The sequence below is a fragment of the Panthera uncia genome, chromosome D2 (assembly GCF_023721935.1).
Source record: "Panthera uncia isolate 11264 chromosome D2, Puncia_PCG_1.0, whole genome shotgun sequence".
In the NCBI taxonomy this organism is placed as follows: domain Eukaryota; kingdom Metazoa; phylum Chordata; class Mammalia; order Carnivora; family Felidae; genus Panthera; species Panthera uncia.
The window spans coordinates 45,373,757-45,394,550 of record NC_064818.1 but is presented as its reverse complement, the minus strand read 5'-3'; the positions used below and the strand labels follow the sequence as shown (position 1 = coordinate 45,394,550).

Genomic DNA, 20,794 nt, shown 5'->3' with positions numbered 1-20,794 from the left:
GCTTTCTAACTCTGAGTGAACTTGACCTTCTGTTGCAGTGCCCTTGATGGCAGCCATGCCTCCAGGCATGGCCCCAAACCTGCAGGACTCAAGGCCAGGGTTTAAGGTGGTGTTCTCATTCCTGGTATGACCTGCCTATGTACGATGCATCTTTCCTGATGCACCTGTTCCTTGTCTGACTTCTGAGAGCTAAATGGGCTATGAAGTGAACCTCTTCTGCATTTATGGAGAAGGTGGAGAGCTGCAGGGGTGAAGCAGTTGACAGTGAAAGGTTTGTGGGGAGCCATCCATTTCTGTGGATGGATGTAGTTATGCCTCGTGAGGAAAGTGGCTCCAGCCGTTGTGCAGCGCACTGACCTCTCCGAGGCTGGCTCCTCCCAGGGCGTCCAGTTGCCCTTTCAGGGCTCCTTCTGATCCCCCCTGCACTGGTTTGGGCTGCACAGCATGGCTGGGCTCTTCCTTGCAGAGCCACGGAGTTGGCAGAGCAGGTCTGGTCTGCAGTTGGACAAACCTGGGGTTTGGATCCCAGCTCAGCTCCGTGCATGCGCTGAACTGTTTGGACCTTAGATTTTCTTCATCAAAATGGAGAGAATAACAGCTTACCTGTAAGGGGCTCCCCAGGCTCCTATAGGGTGAGCCGTGCTCCTTGAGGAAAGGAGGGGTGGCTGGCTAGAGCTTATAGCCTTAATGTCTGCTTTGGAGATTTCCCTTGCTGCTGTGGTACTGACCAGCTGCCTCCTCCATGCTGGCTAAGGGATGCTTCTCCTTTAGCCCAGTCACAGATACCCTGTCTTTCCCTATTCTCTATTCCTTCCTTCCCTTCTTCCTTCCTCCTTTCCTTCTTCCCTTCTGTCTTCAACACATATTCACATATACTATGCATTCAGGCATCTACTGTGTTTTAGCTTCTTTGGATACAGATAGAGATCCCTGTTCTGTGGGTTATCTTATCACAGAGGGCAAAGAGATAATAAGGAATAGGCATGATTCAATCCTAAATTATGTAGTATGTTAGCAGGTGATGTGCATGTGGAAAAAGTACCAAAGAGGAATAAGGGAGGGGAGCCTGGCATGAGGTGGGCAGTGGGTAGGTTTTGGCAGTCAGAGTAGGCCTGATCCAGAAGATGAAGCCTTGAAGGAAGGGAATGAAAGAGCCAGGGGACAGTCTGGGGAAGACCATTCAAAGCAAAGGAAACAGCCACTGTGGCCAGTGCAAAGGCCTTGGGGCTGCAGCATTAGAGGAGCAACAAGAGGTCCGAGTGGCTAGAGAGACTGTAGAAGTGCAAGGAGACAAGGTTAGAGAGTGACATCAAGGACTGAGGAGCCCTTGTGGGTGGGATGGGGGGCTGGTGGGAGCCTAAATCCTTCTGGCATCTGGCTTTTCTCACACCAGGCACTGCAAAGTCCAGGGCCTGCCCCAGGAGCTCTGGGCAGAGTATCAGCCTTCCTTCCTCAGTGAACACTTCTCAGAGGGAGCTCAAGGGAGTTCTCTGCCTGGGGCCTGAGTTCGAGCCCAGGACACCGTCCCAGAAGAGCTCTGGCCGGGCCACAGATCAGACAGTGTCTCCGATTCTGCCTCAGGAGCAAGGCCGCTCTGGGAGGCCGTGGCCGCTCCTGCCACGCTTGCTTCTCAGATTCTGGTCCTGGGGTTGGCCCGAGGAAGGAGGGAGTAACTTTTTTCCAATTAAGCCGCGTCCGCTTTGTCATCTGAATCCAATTCCCCTTCAGTCTCTCAGTCTAGGAATTATCCTTTATTAAACCCGGGCCTTTCCTGCGTGTGCAAGGCTCCAGCTGCCACCGCAGCAGAATCCAGAGCGGTCCCCCAGGTGCCGCGGGGCCCTGCACTCCTGGAGGTTTGCCTCTCGCCGCTTTTCCAGGCCTGCTTGGTGGAAGGAAGCCAGCGGATGAATAAGCTCAGTGTCCCGGAATGGGCGCTGTGGCTGGGGCAGGCAGGACCTAGCCCCTGGCCCAGTCCGGAGGGGTCGTCTGTAGCCAGGCTGGCACCAGACTGTGAGGCGTCTGCTGAGCGGTGAGGGGTTACAGCGGAGGGAACCAGACGGATGAGCACGTCGTGGGTGTTGGGCACTGGGCTAAGTGCTTTGCAGACACTCACTCACCTAATCCTTACTGCCGTCACATAAGGCTGGGGTTAGAATGATCTCTGTCTTACGGATGAAGATATCGAGGGTCAGAGTGACCGGCTCAGTCACTGAGGAAGTGGTCCAGTAGGGATGCGAATCCAGGCTGCCTGATTCCAGGCCTGGGCCTGAGCTCCTTACAGGTGGGGCGTCTTCTCTGACGTTCAGCTAAGGGTCGGGTCATTGCTTTCACTGCAGGTCTTCAGGCTTCCCTTCTGGGGCGTTGAGGAGAGACCTCTACCTCCTCTCAGACTCCTCGGCTCAGGAAGGCCAGATGAACGTAGCCCTAACAGACATCCCGACTCACTTTCAGGAGAGGCCTGCAGCTAAGCCACGTCTTAGCTCCCGCACGTGTGACCCATGGTATTCAGTGTGAACATAAACCTTTGTGGTTTTAAGCCAGTAAGGCTGGTGGTATTTCGTCACACATCAACAGGTAACTGACAGTGTGTGTACGAGTTTGCATTCTCACAAGCAGCCTGTGGGACCTGCCGTTGTTCTGCATCCTTGCCAACACTTGGGATTGCTGGAATTTATTATTCTGCCCATCCTGTGGGGAGGGGATGCTAGTTCACCGTGACTTCAATTTGCTTCATTTACTTTAGAGTTCTGTTATTAGATGCAGGCACATTTGGGATTGTGATGTCTTCCTGATTAATGGGCCCCTTTATGATGACGAAAGGGTCCCTATTTATTCCTCATTCTAGAATCTACTCTGATTGGTATGAATATTACCACTCCAGTTTTCTTTCTTTTTTTTTTTTTTTTACATTTTTTATTCTTCTGCCACTTTGAGTTGATGCCTGTGAACATTAAATCAGTAAGCCGTCCGTGTTTCTGTGTGTAATTTAAATCTGTTCATGTTTCTTGCCACGTGATATTCATTCATCTTTACTATTGGCTTATTAACTATATCTCCTTTGATTTTTAGTGGCTGCTTGGAGGTTTGCAGTTCAGACTCTAACTTGTAATAATAAGATTTTCCTGCTTTTTCTATAGCTATGCTATAGAGCCTGACAACAGCTTTCTTTCTTCTACCTTTCTCCATCCTCTGCCTTATTGTGGACATATATGTTACTTCTGCCTATGCTCTGCACCCCACCCCACATTGCCACTATTTTTGCTTTAAACAAGTACCTCTTAAATCTATTCATTACAAGGAAAAGTCTTTTAAATTTACCCACATAGTTATCATTTTTAGGGCTTACAACTCTTCAGTGGAAACCCAGATTCCCAGATTTCCATCTGGCATCATTTTCCTTCTGCTTAAAGAACTAGGATTTTTATTTTAAAGTTTATTCAATTATTTTGAGAGAGACAGAGAGAGAGGAAGAGAGAGTCCCAGGCAGGCTCCACATGCTCAGTGCAGAGCTCCAGAGCCCAATGCGGGGCTCGAACTCACGAACCGTGAGATCATGACCTGACTTGAAATCGAGAGTCAGATAACTTAACCGACGGAGCCACCCAGGTGTCCCAGACTCTTAACTATAGAGAAGAAAGTGACGATTAACAGAGGGGACGTGGGCAGGGGATGGGTGAAATAGGTGATGGGGATTAAGGAATGCGCTTGCTGTGATGAGCACGGGGTAATGTGTGGAAGTGTTGAATCACTACATTGTACACCTGAAACTAATGTTACACTGTATGTTAACTATACTGGAATTAAAATAAAAAAAAAACATTGGTTGGCATGGTTTTCTTTATACTTATTCTACTTGAGATTTGTTGAATCTATTGGATCTTTGGGCTTATAATTATTACCAAATTTGGAATAAAGAAGTCATTATTCCTTTAATGCTTTTCTCCCCCTGTCTTCTGTTTTTTAAAAAAATTCACTTAAATGTATCATAAACCTCTTGATACTGTCCCACAAGTTGCCGATGCCCTGTTAATTTTTTAAAGTCTTTTTATGTGTCTTATTTTGTAGTTTCTATTGCTGTATCTTCTAGTTCAGTAATATTTTCTTCTGGTTATACAATCTGCTTTTCATCTCATCCAGTGTACTTTTCATTTGAACTACTGTATTTTTATTAGAATTTTTTTCCTTACATTTGTTTATTTTTGATAGAGAGAGACAGAGCACAAGTGGGGGAGGGGCAGAGAGAGAAGGAGACACAGAATCGGAAGCAGGCTCCAGGCTTCCAGCACAGAGCCCGACGCGGGGTTCGAATCCACAAACCGCGAGATCATGACCTGAGCCAAAGTCGGACGCTTAACCGGCTGAGCCACCCAGGTGCCCCTGAGCTACTGTATTTTTAAACCCTAAAAGATCCATTGGGTGATTTTTTTACATCTGACATCTCCTTCCCCATTATGCTCATGTTTTCCTCTACATTCTGGAGTACATTTAATATGTTTAGAATAGCTGCTTTAGCTCCTCATCTGCTCATCCATTCCTCCTTTTATTTCAGAGTCTGTTTCTAGTGAATGGTCCCCCACCCCTGACACCCCTGTTATGAATCTTCTTGCTGTTTTGCATGCATGGTAATATATGATTGGCTGGTGAACATTGTGATTTTGCCGGTTGCCTGGATTTTATTGGATTCCTTTAAGTGGAGTTGGGTTTTGTCTGATAAGCAACTCAGTTACTTGGAATCTGTTGGATCCTTTAGAACTTGATGAGGAAACGTTCTAGAATCTGTGCTGTTCAAAATGGTAGCCACTGCTTACGTGTGGCTCTTGAGCATTTTCTAGATGGCTCGTGCATAGTATTGAATAGCTATGTTTGGCAGTGGCTACCATATTGGACACTGGAGTTTTAGAGGCTTGTGCTTGCCTTCCAGCTTTTTAAAGGCAGATGTAGTGAATTTTTTAAAGTTTATTTATTTATTTTGAGAGAGACAGAGTGAATGGGGGAGGGGCAGACGGGCGGGGTAGAGAGAGAATCCCAAGCAGGCTCCACATGATCAGTGTGGAGCTCGATGTGGGGCTCGAACTCATGAACCATGAGCTCGTGATCTGAGCTGAAACCAAGACACTTAACCGACTGAGCCACTCAGGTGCCCCAGAGCTTTTATTCTAAGATTTATTTAGCTCCACTACTAAGGGGATGCCCCCCCCTCCCGTGAAGATTCTACCTAATTCCCTGTGTCTTAGGAGGCATTTAAATCCTAATTAGTGGGAGATGAACTATTCTCAACTTTGTAATAGCCTGTAAATTGTTCCATCTATGCATTTTCTGGTGATTTTTTTCCCCAGCATTGGTGGTTTCCTCTCAAACATATGCATATTTATACTTGGCCAAAGACTCGAGGGGATCCCTTTTCCACATTTCCAGAGCTTACCTTCTGTAAAACCCCTCATCTCTAATACTGTGCCCTGAAAATTCTGGTATTCTTGGCCTCTTGAAATTCTAATCTCTGTATCTACAAAGCCAGACTGCTGGGCTCTGTTTGGGTTCCCCTTCCTGAACGGTGGCCTGGAAATTGCCTCCAGACAATAAGCTGGTGAAATCATGGGGCTCACCTTATCTGCTTTCCTTCTCTTCAGGATCACAGTTCTATGCTGCCCGTTGTCCAGTGTCTAAAACTTGTTTAATGTGTAAGAAGCCAAGAGGGGAGGCAAAGGAGGCAATACTTTCACCACATGTAGTTTAGTAGTGATAAAGGTTAATTTCAATGTTTGGCAAATTCAGTTAGGAGATCATTCATGAAATATGATAAAATTTATTGTTATTATTATTATTTTAAATTTTGGAGAGAGAGAAAGCAGAGGATAGGGGCAGAGGGAGAGAGAGAGAGAGAGAGAGAATCTTAAGCAGGCTCCATGCTCAGTGTGGACCCCAATGCAGGGCTCGATCCCATGACCCTGAGCCAAAATGAAGAGTTGGATGCTCAACCGACTGGGCCACCCAGGCACCCTGATAAAATTATTATTATCTTTTCTTTTTTTAAAAATGTTTATTTATTTTTGAGAGAAAGGGAGAGTGAGACACGGAGCACGAGCTAAAGGGGGCAAAGAGCGAGACGCAGAATCTGAAACAGGCTCCAGACTCTGGGCTGTCAGCACAGAGCCTGATGCAGGGCTGGAACTCACAAACTGAGATCATGACTTGAGCTGAAGTTGGACGCTTAACCAACTGAGTCACCCAAGCGCCCCCTGATAAAATTATTTTTTAAGACAATTTCTGTTGATACCGAGTTTCCATGAAAAATCCCAAAGACTCTTAAATAAAAATGGCCAAATTGGATGGGCCTATTGATGTCACCTTGGAGGGACAGATCTCTTCTGGTTTTCTGGAGTCCCTGCTCAAGTGACAGAAGGGAGTTGCCCTGAGTGTATTTTGGACCTAGCAAATCTTCTCCAGGGCCAGCAACAACGGACTCAGATTTACTTAGAAAAACCCTTTCTCTTAGCATTTTCTGCCAAAGCTTGGAGGATTCAGATTAGATTCAAATATGTTATGGGAATTTTTGGAGGGGATAGCATGTCTTTTCCTTTCCTTCCTCCTGCTTTTGGTGGCTTCTGCCCTGCTCCCTCCCTCACTGCTATGCAGAGCACAGATTGGGGGGAAAGATCTCTCCCTGGGCTGGGTGGGCCGGCCTTGTTAGCATGAAACATGCTCTGGGAAGATGGTGTGGTCAGGGGTCCTTTAACAAATGTTCTTAGCTGCGGTCTTCTAATTTTAAGTTCTTGAAGCCTCCTCAAGAACACACTCAAAGGAAGTGGTTGGAACTTTTAGGGACATCTTAGTGGCTGATTTGACTTCCCAAGAAACTTGAGAGTCACGCTGTTTCAAAAACTCATAGAGAAGTTGAGATGTGAAGATGTCAAGCAGTGTCTCCTCTAGGACTTTCTAAAGCTCTTCCATGCTTGATAATATTCAAATACTACCTACAGTTAAACTAGATGTGTGGCCCCCTGAGGTAGTGATGCTGTTTATCTTTTAAAGCCATTTTCCCCTGTAATAATATTTATTTCTCCATCCATGGAACTAAAATTAGGCAGTATCATTGGATTGAGGGGAAGTGAGGAGAGAATGACAGCTAAATTTACCCTCCTTATCCCGAAAGAGAGCAGGCTTAATTTTCTTTGAGTGACCTAAGAGTTAAACCCCATCTATACCAGCCTGGCCTTCCCACCTGGTAGCCAAACATGATGAAATGCTTTGGAAGACAGCGGACTGATGCCGAGCCCTCCCATGGCAAGAAATACAGAATTCAGGTTCATTCGCAGCTTTCACCTAATACAATTTGTCTAATGTCCTCATTATTTCCCTCATCGCCAAACCAAATAACTCATTTCTAATTTGGGTTTTGCACATCGTTGTGAGTACGGGGCAAGTCTTTGGCCTCCTTTGGTCGGCAGGTGTGAGTTTCTCAGCAAAGAACATTAGATAAATGTGAATGCTGACTTATGGGGTCCATTGTGGGACATCTGTTCCTGGGCCTCAGGTCCCTGAGACCCCATTTGTGGGGCCACAGCCTGCCTGGCTGCCCATGATACAGGGGCAGGGGAGCGGAGTGCCTGCTCTGGTTAGGGATGGGGTTGACTCATCTACATGCTGGCAACAGCTAGGTGGGAAAATGAGGAAATAAGGTCGAAATGGCGTTAGTCGCTTTCCCAAAATATCCCTTTTACTGGCTTCAACACTTCCATTTAAAGTAAGAATCCCACTGAATTCAATGATGTTTGCCTGTTGCCCGCCTTGGATCTTGCACTGCGCTAGCCACTGGGGATGCAGCGATTATGTGGACAGGCAAGATGCCTCCTTCCCAAACTGGCCATTGAATAGGTGAGGGAGACAGTTAAATAGGCAGTTAAAATATGTGCTGTGATGGCAGGAGCACACATCATGGCGGACGTGAGGTGCATGGTCAGGAGCATGGTGTCTAAGCTGGGGCACCTTAGGGTAACAGGAGTTAGACAAGAGGAGGCTGGCAGGGAGAGGGTGAGAGTTGACAGGGAATGGAGGCTGACAGAAAGAGAGAGCTCTGGTCACCTCTTGCTGTATCACCAGCTACTCTGAAGCTTAATGGCTTAAAATAACAGCAACCACTTTATTATCTCTCACGGTTTTATGGCGCAAGAATCTGGGAATGGCTTGGTGAGGTGGTTCTGGCTCAGGAGCAGGAGCCAGAAGCAGGAGCTGGAACAGGAGGACCATGGTCTCTCCCTTTCCATATGGTCTCAGGGCCTCTCCAGACCATTTGAACATGGGCCTGTGTTGGTTTCTTTACAGCAGAGTGAGCCAGGGTACATGGACGGCTCTGTGGCAGCTGGGGACTTGAGGAGTGTATTTTCCAGGGACTGGTGATTGTGGCGTGGAGTTTTTTGACCTGGCCTTGGCACACCAACTCTATCCTATTGGGCACACACCAGTGGCCAAGGAGGCACAGGACCAACCTCCTGGGGAGGGGTCAAAGAATGTGGAGGGGGTCAAAGAATGTGCAAAGGGCTGGAAATGGCCCATTTGGTCAACTCAAAGGCGCCCAGGACAACTGAATTCTAAGGAGGCAGGTGATGAGGCCATTGAGATCCAAGGTCCCAGTGTGTGGAGGCATGTCTTCCTCTGGAGCTGGCTCTTTGCTGAGGTGAGCAGGAAGTCCAGGAAGATTCTGGATCAGGGTGGGGCATTAGGTCTTTGGATTCCCTCTGGGGAGGGTGGTTTGGAAGGGGTCTGTGTGAGGAGTGGGGGCAGAGAGGGGGCTCTAATAGCAGTCAGGGTGAGGGGTAGTGGTGGGGCGCTGACGAATGGTGCATATTGACAGAGGCCTAGAGATAGAGTGGATGGGTTTGAGGTCTGACTGAATTGGGGGCAGGAGATTGGGAGCAGTGCGGATGGGGCCTGTGGCTTGGGCCACCAGGAAGTCAGCAATGTGGCTCTAAGCTGGGGAGGCAGGAATGGGGGAGAGCCCTGGAGTTTTTTCTTCATCCATTTTTCTCTTTGGAGTCAGGGATAGTTGCACTGCTATCAACAGAGTGTGGGTCTGAGTGGGCTCCCATCCCTTCACGATTTGGGCCACAGTCCCGAATTCTGCCTTCTCTGGTCCCTGTGCCTTTGTCTCCAGGAGAAGGTGGAGCCCAGTCTGTTTTTGTCCCCATGGGGGGCATGGTTTCCTTTAAATGCCATCGCTGTTCTGGGGCCTCAAGGTGAATGGGATGTCTGTGCTGGTCAAAAGGCTTTATGATTTTGTTCTGTTCTTTAATCCATGACAAAATATACACACCATCACATTTACCATTTTAACCATTTTTAAGTGTACATTTAAGTACATTCACCACCAACCATCTCCAGACCTTTTTGATCCTCCCCAGTTGGAACTCTGCAGCCAATAAACATCAACTCCCCATCCTCCCTCCCCCGGCTCCTGGCAACCGCCATTCTACTTTCTGCCTCTATGAATTTGATTATTCAGGTGCCTCATAAAAGTGGAATCATACAGTATTTGTCCATTTGTGACTGGCTTCTTACACATTGCATAATGTCTTCAAGGTTCATCCTTATAGGCTGTATCAGAATTTGTTTCCTTGTTAAGGCTGAATAATATTCCATTGTATGGATATACTACATTTTGTCCATCTGTTGACTGACATTTGGGTTGCTTCTAGCTTTCGGCTCTTGTGAATAAAGCTGCTATGAACATGAGTGTGCAAATATCTGTTTGCGTCCTTGCTTTCACTTCTTTTGTGCATATGCCTGAGAGTGGAATTTCTAGATCATCTGGTAATTCTATGTTTAGCTTTTTGAGTAACCTTCATTCTGTTTTGTTTTGTTTTGTTTTTTACTGGGGCCACGCCATTTTACATTCCTATAAGCAATGGACAAGGGTTCCAATTTTTCCACAGCCTTGCCAATGCCTTTTTTTTTTTTTTTAAATATTAGCGATCCTAAGGGATATGATGTGATACCTCTTTGTAGTTTTGATTTACACTTTCCTCAAGAATAGTGATGTTGAGCACTGGTCAAAAGATTTCCATCAGAAGGTACCCACGTTCTGGGAAATCAGCAAACTTGGCAGAAGAGATATGGTGGATGTATGGGGGTCACGACAGGTGGGGAGGTCATTGAAATCACATTGCCTGGTGCAGTGATTGCCTGGCTGGACAGAGGGCCCTCCATATACTCCTAACACAGCACACAACTGGCTAGCAGCTCAAGGAAGAGCAAGATGGGGGCTCCACTAATGGGAGTGTTGACTAAGAGTCTCTGCTAGAAGCAGACCATTTGGTTAGTTCTTGACTTGGCTTGCTGGCACTTTCCATTTTGATCAGCAGGGAAGAAAGAGCTGCTGAACGCATAGGAATGCAGAGTGAGACTGACCATGTCATCTAGAGTTTGTAAATGTGAAAGAAGAGTACATCAGCCCCAAATTTTCCAAATCCAGGGGAAAATATAGGACTGATCACAGAAAACAGGATGGCAGGCACCAACAATGTCACTTGGCAAATTATGAAGGGGGGGAGTGGTGAGAGGGCTCTAAAGAGAGCAAGGGGCATCTCCGAGCTCAGGAAGAATGGCAACGAGAGATGGAGGTCAAGGCTGGGACCCAGGAGGAGCTTGAGAACAATGTTGGGACAGTGAAAGGGCTTACAGATGAAACTGCATTTGGATGAATGATGAACACAGCAAGGCTGGCTTTGCTTGGGGGTGATAATGTGCATAGCACCTTAATCCTCCATTATCTCCTTGTGTAGTGAGGTCACCGGCTTCACCATGCTGGAAGGGAGCCCTCGCTCCCCACAATGCCCCTCTTCCTCTCTTCTAAGATCAGTCCATGGCTGCCTTTCAGAGCTTCCGGGCATGCCTGGGCCTGGCTCTGGGCAGGGCTGGTGGCTGCATGGACAGTGCTAGAACTGGCTGTGCCTTTGCCTGTCCTCAGTTTTCCTCCTGGAGGAGTGTCTCTGTGTCCTCCCTGCCCATAGGCAAACCCAGATGTGTCCTTCCTCCTCAGATTCCTCCACTGAAGGGTCTCCACTGGCTGGAACTCTGGGCCTGGGCAGCTCCAGGCCATTCGTGTGGGAAACCTGCGTTTATGAATCAGGGTATAGCAGAATCTCCTGGGGAGCTTCTCCATTTACAACTGTCCTTTTCCCACACGTAGAGTGTCCGATGAGGGGAGTCAGCAGTGGAGCCGGAACTGTCTGGCTAACAGTTGCCTGGGTGATGGAAAAGCCCAGACAGGCTTAGGCTTCCTTCCTGAGAGCCGGCAGGTGAGGGAGAGAAGCACTACCAAAATGCAGTGATGGATCCATGTGGAGTCCCAATGCAGGGAGGAGGCCTCTGCTCGGATGGCCCTGCTATGGTGGTACTAAGGACAGGTAAGCAGATGGTGACAGGCTCCGGTGACAGGGCCCGGAGCTCTCTCTGCTTAACTGGGACTACATATCCGCATGGTGTAGAAGGTCCACACAAGACAACTGTGTGTAACATTGTGGTGTTATCTGGGTCAAAGCGCTTTCCACATGCGTAGAATTTGGGTTTTGCCTACAGCTCCTCTTGCAAATACCAAAGTCTCACTCATATCTTTCACTCCTGGGGGCACCCCCTGTTTAGACTTTAGACTCATGACATTGTTATACGGGAGCCCCACATGCAGCCTGCGGTCTCAAAAGATGTCATTAGGACCCATCTGACATTGAATCCATCCCTGTCTTAGAAAAGGGTTCACTAGCTTCTGTGGCACATTTCTGGTGACGGGGGGCTTTGTGCCCCCTAAGCCACTCTAGCCATGTGGAGGCTGTAGTTAGGAGACATGCCCTTCTTGTAGTGGGTGTGAACCAGCCTCCCTGCAGCTCTCCCACCCGACGTGTAAGTCTCTCTTCCCGTGCCCATGGCAAAGTTGTAGATATGAGGGCCTGGATGCATGTCCCTGAAATCTTTCCTTTCTGGGCCAGAGACTCCTAGCACTTTTCAAATTTTAATGTGCAAATGAATAACCGGGGAATCTCGTGGAAATGCAGACCGAGCTTCTGGGTTTCTAACAAGCTCCCTGGTAATGTGGAGACTGCCGATCCATTGGCCACACTTAGAGAAGCGTGAGTGGGGTGTCCACCCAGTAAGAGTGAGAGCGACCTGAGTTCCTGGCTTGACTCCCTCCCTCAGTGACTGTGTGACTTTGGGAAGTTACTCAACATCTCAGTGCCTTTGCTTCCTTTATGGTAATATGAGGCTAATGAGGGTACCTCTCCTAGGTCAGTTGAGGATGAAGGCCAGTCTCAAAGCTCCTGGCTCCAGGGCTGGCACATGCCATGTGGTTGACAATGTGAACCCTTGGTCACTTTCCACTGAATAGCCCCAGGACCTTTGATTGTTCCCTTGAGGTACTCTACATCTGTGTACCTTTACCAGAAACATGTAGAGGGGCCAAAACTCATAGGAGGGCCCGTGCACTAAATAGAAGATGTAGGCATGGCCTTGACCCACAATTTCTACAAATAATATGTTTTCACAATTCTCACCACTGCTCTATTAAACACAGTGGTAGAAATAATGGTTTTTCTGGGCAACTCAGAGGAGTGAAATATTAATTCAGAAGCTGAAGGGACATATCAACAAAGGTCTATCCTCTGAGGCTACACTGGTTTCATTCCTGTGTTGGTTAAAAATGCTAAGTAACAATTAGCTAAATCATTGTATGTTGGTATGGTAAGGGAAGTCTATTAGTATTTAACAAATGTCATCTTTGTTTGCTAGATAAAAACTGGGAAGTTCTGGTGTCTTCAAAAGCTGATGTATTACTTGGTGTTTCCTAACTCAGTGTAGGTGCCGTTTCCTGTAGGAAACCCCTTTTCTTCCCAGGCTGAGTTAAGTGCTCCTCAGACCACCTTATTAAATTACTTACCACACTGGACTATAATTATCTTTCTTCTCTGTTAGATTTTACCAGATCTTATTATCATGGTATATCTTTAGTGTCCAGTGAAGTGCTTGGCATAGGGTGGGAACTCTAAAAATGTTTGTAAAAGGGGGGCGGGAGGAAAATAGAGAGAAAGAGAGAGAAAAGGAAGGAAGGGAGGAAGAGAGGGAAAAAGAAAGGAAGAGAGGGAAGGAGGGAGGGAGGAAGGAAGGAGGAGAACGGCATTTTACAACTGAGTTGGTCTTCATTGCCTTTTGTCCCTCGGAAGCATTACCTGCTTCTTAGCAATATAGGCACCTTGCTGTAAGTGATGGAGGCCCTCCTTCTGGCTGACCTGCTGGGGAGCCAGGTGTCCAAGGAATCCCTGCTCTCTGTGTGCATGTTGCATGCTGCCAGACACCCTGTTCCTTTTGTGCATTCATAGGGAAGTTGACCTTGATCTCTAAATATCTACCTTTATGCTTTTAGCTCCATCAGTAGCCCTGCTTATATTGTTTCTAAGACAGAAGATGGCTGCCTCGCCAAACATAAGCTCCCCTTGAGAAAAGTATATTTTTCCTCGTGGGGACATCGTTACTACCACTATGGTTGTTTTTTAATTAAGGGACTCTACTTTTTTGGGGCAATTCTTTTCCTGGACCCTGAGAATTCTAAGATGAGGTATCACTTTCCATGTTTGAGTAAGAGGAAAGCAAGGTGAGGGGATGCTTGGCCCTGGTGGCAGAGCCAAGATTGCAGCTCGTTCTTCTCACTGGCATCCCAGTGGGTGACTCCTGGGAACCACACTTCTCGGACAGCAGCCTGCCTGTGTCCCTGCCTAAGCATCTGGTTGACTCACCGCGGCCCTGAGCTGGGGGACTTGTGTAGTATTTGCCCAGTGAAATTAAGGTGTGGCCGTACTTATTGGGAAAACAAACGGGTATAAGATCCCGAGTCCAAATCGTGATCAGGAATATGCTCAGAGTCCTTGTATCTGTGCGAGTCCGGGACTTGGTGAGCTCTGTGCCTTCCCGTCTGTTTCCAGCCCGGAAACAGCTATCTTTGCCAAAAGAACCAGGATGATGTATTTTGTGGGGTCCCCTGGGACGTGGGCAGCATAGTCCCGACAGCTGCCTTGACAGCTGTCCTTTCTAAACAGAGAGGGAGACGTGTTTGCTCCCGTATTTCCCATAGCACAAGAATTACATTGCTTCAGCAGATGCTCTGGGTGGAAGCCTGTGGGGACAGGCCTGCTTTCCTTCTTAGCACAGTTGCCCGCAGTGGGCATCGGCTCACAGACTCTCTCTATTCTCAGAAGTACAGAGACAGTTATTGTATTTTGCTCCCCTGACCTGATTCACATACTTCCCTCCACATCCCCAAAGGCCAGGGAGTTGGGGAAATGCAATTTCCTTTTGAGTACAGGGCACAGGCACTGGTCACTAGATTGGGACAGCTAGGGCCTGACTCAGTTCCTTGGGCCAGCCTTGATGGTGGGCTTGGGTCTTCCTCCTCTTTGTCTCCCAACAGGAATGGAGAGCCTGGCCCCAAGATGGCATGGACAGGTGCCGAGGGCTCAAGGAGAGACACCGGGACCGTGGTGGGTGCCAAAGCTGCTCTGTTCAGACACGAAGCCCCTGTGTCCCGGTGGTGATGGAAGGCCTGGGAGGCACAAGGCACTTTACTCACCGGTGGAGACCCACCCCGACCCAGAGAAGAGAGACAGGAGTCCAGGACAGAATCACATCTGCAAACGTGTTTCACTTTTTAAAAGGTAGCCTTTTGTCGATCAGAAAATAGCCTTCAGAGGAAAGCTTCCTCAGTAAAGAAAACCCAGTCTATCCAGATAAACATTTCTGCAAGATTGCCTTGGGTCAGTCCTCAGCCATCTCTGCCTGCAGTGAGCTGGAAATGGCTGCTGTGTTGGAGCGAGGGTGGAGTTGTTGTCTATACCACGCTGGACCTGGAGGGGCTGGGCTGGGTGGTCTGCTTGCGGGCAGGGCTCAGCTCAGCACAGTGCAGTGATTCTGGGGGCCTTGGGAGTTTGCTCACTGCATGAGCCAGCCCTTGAGAAGAAGAAGGTGGGCAGCTGGGGCAGAGCAGCCATTAGGAATCCTCTGGACCCGCCCCAGGGGCATAGCCAGAGGAGGCCAGGGACTAAGGGAGGGGAAGAGAGAGGGGGTCAGTGGAGCAGATCCAGGATCTGGGAAGGGGCTTGGGAGGGACCCGGTCATGCAAATAGCACCTTCCCAGGGAGAGAAGCCCTTCAGGTGGGGTTTTCTCAGAATCCCTAATTCCTTTGGGAATTTAGGGATCTCACATGACTAAGTATGTGTTGGTGTGTGTGTGTGTGTGTGTGGATTGTTTGGGGAAAGGGGAAGTAAGTTCTTCTGGGTTTATCTGGGGGCGGGGAGGTTAATCAGACGCAATTCTCAAGAAATGCCTTCTGTGGCGAAGTCCTCTAGGTCGTTGGTGGAGATGATGCCCAGGCGTGGGGCATCTCCCCCCTCCTCCCCCAGGCTTGGGGAAGGAGCATCAGGGCGCTGGCCTGCAGAGTGCCAGGTGGGGTCGCCTCGAGGCCTAGGGCCCAGCTGAAGCTGCAGGCCGGCCTCTCGGGCCCTCCGGGGCCCGGGCCCAGCTGCCTCGGTGGTGTGAGGGCCCTGATTTAGGAAGGTGGGGGCAGACAGCTGAGAGGAGCAGCGCAGAGGCATCAAGGCCGTCACGGGCAGGGGCCGAAAGTGGGGGTACAGCATGTAGGGAGCATCTGGAGTGTCTGGCGGGGGTGGCTCCGGGGAGCCCCCCTCTGAGGTTGGGATGGAGACCTTGACGTATTTGCCCGTCTCGGGGTCATAGAAGGTCTTGATTCTCACCTGGAGTGGCAGATCGAAGACAAAGTACTCTCCAGATTGGGGGTCTTGGAGAACCTTCTGGGTGGCAGGGTAAGGGGGCAGGGGAGTAAGGGACTGGGATCCCCCAGGCTGCCTCCTGATGGGCTCTGAGAAGGCAGACACTGAGTGGCGGTGGATGGGAGGGGGCAGGGAGCGGACCCCGGGGCACCTGGGTCGGGGCCTCTCTCCGGGGGCTGGTGGCCCTCGTTCAAGGTCCTCCAGGCACGGCTTTTCTTCCAGGGGTTCGCCATGCTTTTCTTGCAGTTGGTCGGTCTTCCTCCTCTTGCTGGCCAGCTTTTTTGCCCGCCGCAGGGCCTTCTCTGTTTTGGGTGGGACTGCAGGAGGCTTGCTGGCCGCCCTCTCCAGTGGGGCAGGAAGTTCTGGTTTCTCAGGGAGGCCTGCTGAGCCGGCGGCCTCGTCCAGCACCAAGCCTCTTGGAGAAAGTGTCCTGAGGTCTTCTGCAGGTGGCTCAAGTTGGGGGTCCGAGCCAGCCTCCCACGTGAGGGCGTGGGTCAGGTCCTCCCTGCGGGCCACCCTGGCAGAGTGGGGGCTGGCCCAGGGACTGGTGTGGGGAGGCTCCCCCGGCAGCAGGCCCGGCTCGCTGGGGGCCTGGGAGGCATCGTCCCAGACGCTGCTGGCGGCAGGGGAGCACGCACTGCTCTCATCCGGGGAGCTGGCATTGGGGGAAGTTGCCATCTCACCGGGGACCAGTCTTCTCCCCGGGGGCCCTGCTCGGGGTGTAGACAATAAGTGACTTTTGAAATCTTGTGTGTGCTCTTCCCAGCAGGTTCCCGGCTGCTGTGGGGGTGGCTGGTCTTCCAGGTCGCCCTCAGGCAAAGCGATGGTGGGGATGCACCTTGGAGCATCTAGCTTCCCCTGGACTGTGCAGCTGTTCTTGCCATCGTTTGCCACAACTCGACGTGCAGCCTCTGGGGGTGGCTTCAGCCCTTCAGCCTCTGCCACGAGTGGAGGAGATGCGATGTTCCCCGTTGGGGCTGGCACCTGCCCGTGGTCCTCTGTGCTCTCCCAGGCCATGTGCTTCAAGTGTGTGCCCTGCGTGTTAGCGGCTGTAGGCGTGTTGGCCACTTCCTGGCTCTCAGGGCCACAAAGACCAGCCTCTTCTCCCCAGCCTGGCTTTGGCAGGTCTTCCTCTTTGTGGCCGCTGCCCAGAGGGTCCTCTGATGACATGGCCCTCAGGAGGGGCAACATGATGGGTTTTATCACGGGGGTGGCCCTGAGGGTGTTGTCTTTAATTGCAAACAGTTTGTGCTTGTTCATAGTGGAAGATGGCGAGGGGGTAGGGTCTCTGGTTGTATCCTTACTTCCCGCGATCCAAGTGCCTCTGAAGTTGGCTTCCTCTCTCGATGCCTTCCTGGGTCTACATCCAGACGAGCTTTCCCCTTCTTGCGACGATGCCCCCTGGCTGTGCTCCTGCACGCACACCTGCCCGTTACTTAAGGCACCGTGCTGTGTCTCGTCTTTCCCTATTGCTTTCTCCTTCTCGTCCTTCTGACTGTCACCTGCACTTACGTCATTCCTCCTGTCTTCCTGCTGGCTCTCCGTGAACCACGTCTTCTGCTGGTCCTCAAAGGAGGCAAAGGACTGGTCTGAAGAGCTGGTGCTGAATTTGGCCTTACCTTTGAAGCATGGCATGAAATCTGATTGGCTGTCACTGTAAAACACATCTTCTTCCTCGGGAGAGAGAGGCCCTGGGGAGAATTTCTGGTTGAAGTTTGGATTCTGAAGTCCTGCCTCTCTCTCGGGTTCTGTCTCTTGAGACACAGATCTCAAGAACCCCTTTTCTAGGCTGGGAGTCTTTGGTTTCTCTGCAGCCTTCCCTGCCTCAGGCTCTCTACTGCAAAGCCGCAGAGACAGGTGCTTCCTGGGGCACTGTTCCCTCGACTCTGGACACTTCCCAGACCTGGTGGTGCCCATTTCCGGTTCTCCGTCATCCTTCTCATAGCTGTTCCTGTCAGCTCCCTCCCCATTGACGGAGAAGGGGGCTTGGGTGATGGCTGGAGGTGAGTTAAGAGTTAGATAGTTGTCCACAGAGGCTGTACCAGGGTCAGCTTTAGGGTCCATCTGGGTACTGATGTGTGACACAGAAGGGGCATCAGCTGCCCTTTCCTTAGAAAGCTCATTTGGAGGGCTCTCCTCAAGCCCATTGGGAAGGATGATCCCATTGCTCACGGGTTCTTGCTTGCCCCTGGTTTTCTCCTCGAGGCCTTTCGAGAGAGGTGAGGGACTATATGTGCTCTTGACACGCTTCCGTACATCCTTCAGGTTGAACAGCAGGCTAGGGGCTTTGGATTTGTAGCTGTCCCGAGACTGACATTCACTGGGTTCCTTCTCTTGGTACCCGTTTAGCTGTCCTGAGGGTGATGGTGTTATCTCCACCGGCTGGCTGTCAGATGGCTCCAGGATATTCTTGGTGGGTATGATGGGGGTCAGAAGCTTACTGATGTTGAAAGGAGGGCTGTAATGCTCGTTGGGGTCCATGGGCATGTCAAGAGCCTCGTTTTCTGGAAACTGTCCCTGGGGATTGTGCTTTGTGTACAAGGCTGGGCCTCTTCTGGTGGCCTGCTTCTTCTCTTCCGATGCATCTTGTAGACTTTCCTTCTTTCCTTTGCCGGACTTTGGTTTCCTCCATGGTGGCTGGGTGGGCTTCCCCTGAAGGTTGGGCTGGGAGCTAGAATTTCCCTCTGTACCGAATACCTGGGGCCCCGAATCCCGAGGTCCCCAGGGTCCCGATGCAGAGAGAGCCCCTGCTGCCAGCCTGCTCTCCTCCTGACTGCAGCTGGCCCGGGCCTGGCAGGGGGAGACTTTGTGCTCAGAGGCCGGGGGCTCTTTTAACAAGGGCGTGTTCTCGTAATGCTTGGGGGCTTTGCTTTCTGGGACAGGGTCAGCAGCCTCCTTTCTCTCGGGCAGCCGCGGTTGGTGGGCATTCCACGACTCAAAAGCACTGTTTTCACTATGAAGAAAGGTCCCTTTGCGAGGCCACTCCTTACCTCTTCCAGACTCGCCCTTGGATGGCTTGTGGGGAGGAGAGGGGAACTTTGACTCGAACGCATTGGCCGCGTTTTCAGGTGTTGGGAGGAAGCTGCTGGAGCTGTGACAGGCCATCTCGGGGTTCTTGGGGGACTCCTGCTCTGCGTGCTTCTTGCCAGGCTGGTGGCTACTCTGATGGGCTCCAGAGACTTCAGCGGGCACCCTCCTGACAGTCAGAAAGGCAGAATCGAAGCAGAAGTTGACGCCACTTTCTGGAAGAGGAGCAAATTTGAGGGGGTTCTTGAGAGCCGGGGGCTTACTGGTTGGGGGCCTGCTGTCACAGCGTTGGCTCTCAGTCCTGTCAAAAGACTTAATTAGCGACGACACTTTAGAAACAGGCTTGTTGCTGCTCCTCAGGCCGGAAACTGGCACCTCCAGTCTCCTCTGGGCTGGCGTCAGTGGGGGGCTGCTTTTGGGATACTTCTCCTCCCCTTGAACGTACTTGGGTAGCTGCTGGAACGTGGCTGCCCAGCCCGAATGCTCGGTGCCTTGTGACGGTAACTGGCTCCAAATACCGCTTTTCCTGTGGGTGTGGCTCACCGTTCCCTGGTGAAGACTCCCAAACACCTGGCGGGTGATATCCGGGGACAGGGTCAGGTCGGAGTCATGGAAGGATGTGTCCTCTGAGATGCACAAGCTTCGGAACGCCCGGTCTGTGAGGCTGCTCACCTCCCTGTCTGCATCGTCCAGCACACTGCCGATGCTCGAGGAGTCGCTGAACCCGTCCGTGCACTTCTTATTCCCCTGCATCGTCCGCCAGCTAGGAAGACTGTCCCCCGGTCAGCCAGCGGGTGCCTCTGGGTGACGGTTCTAGAGGGGTTAGATGCAGCCCTCTTTCCACAAAACTAGACCTTCCTGGTGACCAGACGCAATTGCAAAGTGGGATTTTTTTTTTTTTCTCTGCAAAAGAAAGACGTGCAGGGTATGAACAGGCTATCCGACTTAGCGGCTCCCTGTGAGAGCTACACACTGGTCCAGATGGGTAATGGTGCCTGTGGTGGTTAATTTTATGTGTCATCTTGGCTGGGCCCTCGTGCCCAGTTTTTGGTTAAACACATCTAGATGTTGCTATGAAAGTAATTTTAAGATGTAATTAACATTTAAATCAATAGACCTTGGAAAAAGCAGATTACTTGCTCTCCATGCTGTGGGTGAGCAGCATCTCAAAGACTGAGCTCCCCAGAGGAAGGGAGGATTCAGCCCCCAGTCCTTGGACTGTGGCTGCAACACTGACTCCCCCCTGGGTCTCCAGCCTGCCCCGCAGATGTCAGACCTGCCAGCCCCCATCACTGCAAGAGCCAGGTCCTTAAAATAAATCTCTTTCTGTATGTGCACATCCTATTGGTTCTGCTCCTCTGGGGAACCCTGCCCAAGACAATGTCTAAAGTTCAGATGTGTCATTTTTGCAGAGAGGTCTTCCCTGACATTCCATGGGGGTGTCCCCTCCCCACTTTCTCTCACAGTACCTGGTTCATCCTCTTTGTGGTACTGAGCATAATCTAAAGTTAAGTTGCCCATCCCATCATTATACTGTAAGAGCCAGGAGCTCAGGAGCCGCTAGACTGTCTGTCTGCTCATTGAACTTGTCCTGGAGCCACCCCAAGAGGGCACAATCCCCAAGAGCCTGCATCACCTGGGTCCCTCAACTCTCCGACTTGCCCTTGGGTGTGACCATTGGGAGATGCTGGGTGCAGCCTGGAAAGACCTAGAATCCCTGGCATTTCTCCCCCATCCCTGATTCTGGCTATGGTGTGGGGTCTTGGCAATTCTGCGGTCCTCCCTTGCTATGGCCCCTCCCCTGGCCTCGGTCTCTTTCTGGGCCCAGCAACACTGCTCCCCTTCTCCCTGGGGGCTCCCGGGGCGGGGGGGGGGATGTCTTCCATTCCTCCTGAATAGCTCCACGTGCTGGGGTCTCCCGAATTCTTATGGCCTGTTATGGTCC

The 20,794-nt window shown here is 50.6% G+C and overlaps 1 protein-coding gene across 1 annotated transcript; it reads right to left on the bottom strand.

The window, feature by feature from the left end:
- Positions 1-14,320: 14,320 nt before the first annotated feature.
- On the bottom strand, positions 14,321-20,690 carry CD2H10orf71 (chromosome D2 C10orf71 homolog). The gene has a single exon (XM_049645352.1). The coding sequence runs from the start codon at positions 19,600-19,602 to the stop codon at positions 15,349-15,351; it is 4,254 nt and encodes a 1,417-aa protein (XP_049501309.1). The 5' UTR covers positions 19,603-20,690; the 3' UTR covers positions 14,321-15,348.
- Positions 20,691-20,794: the final 104 nt, after the last annotated feature.

What these genes read in the sequence shown, in the direction of transcription:
- CD2H10orf71 (XM_049645352.1), bottom strand. Translation starts at nt 19,602, where the DNA reads ATGCAGGGGAATAAGAAGTGCACGGACGGGTTCAGCGACTCCTCGAGC.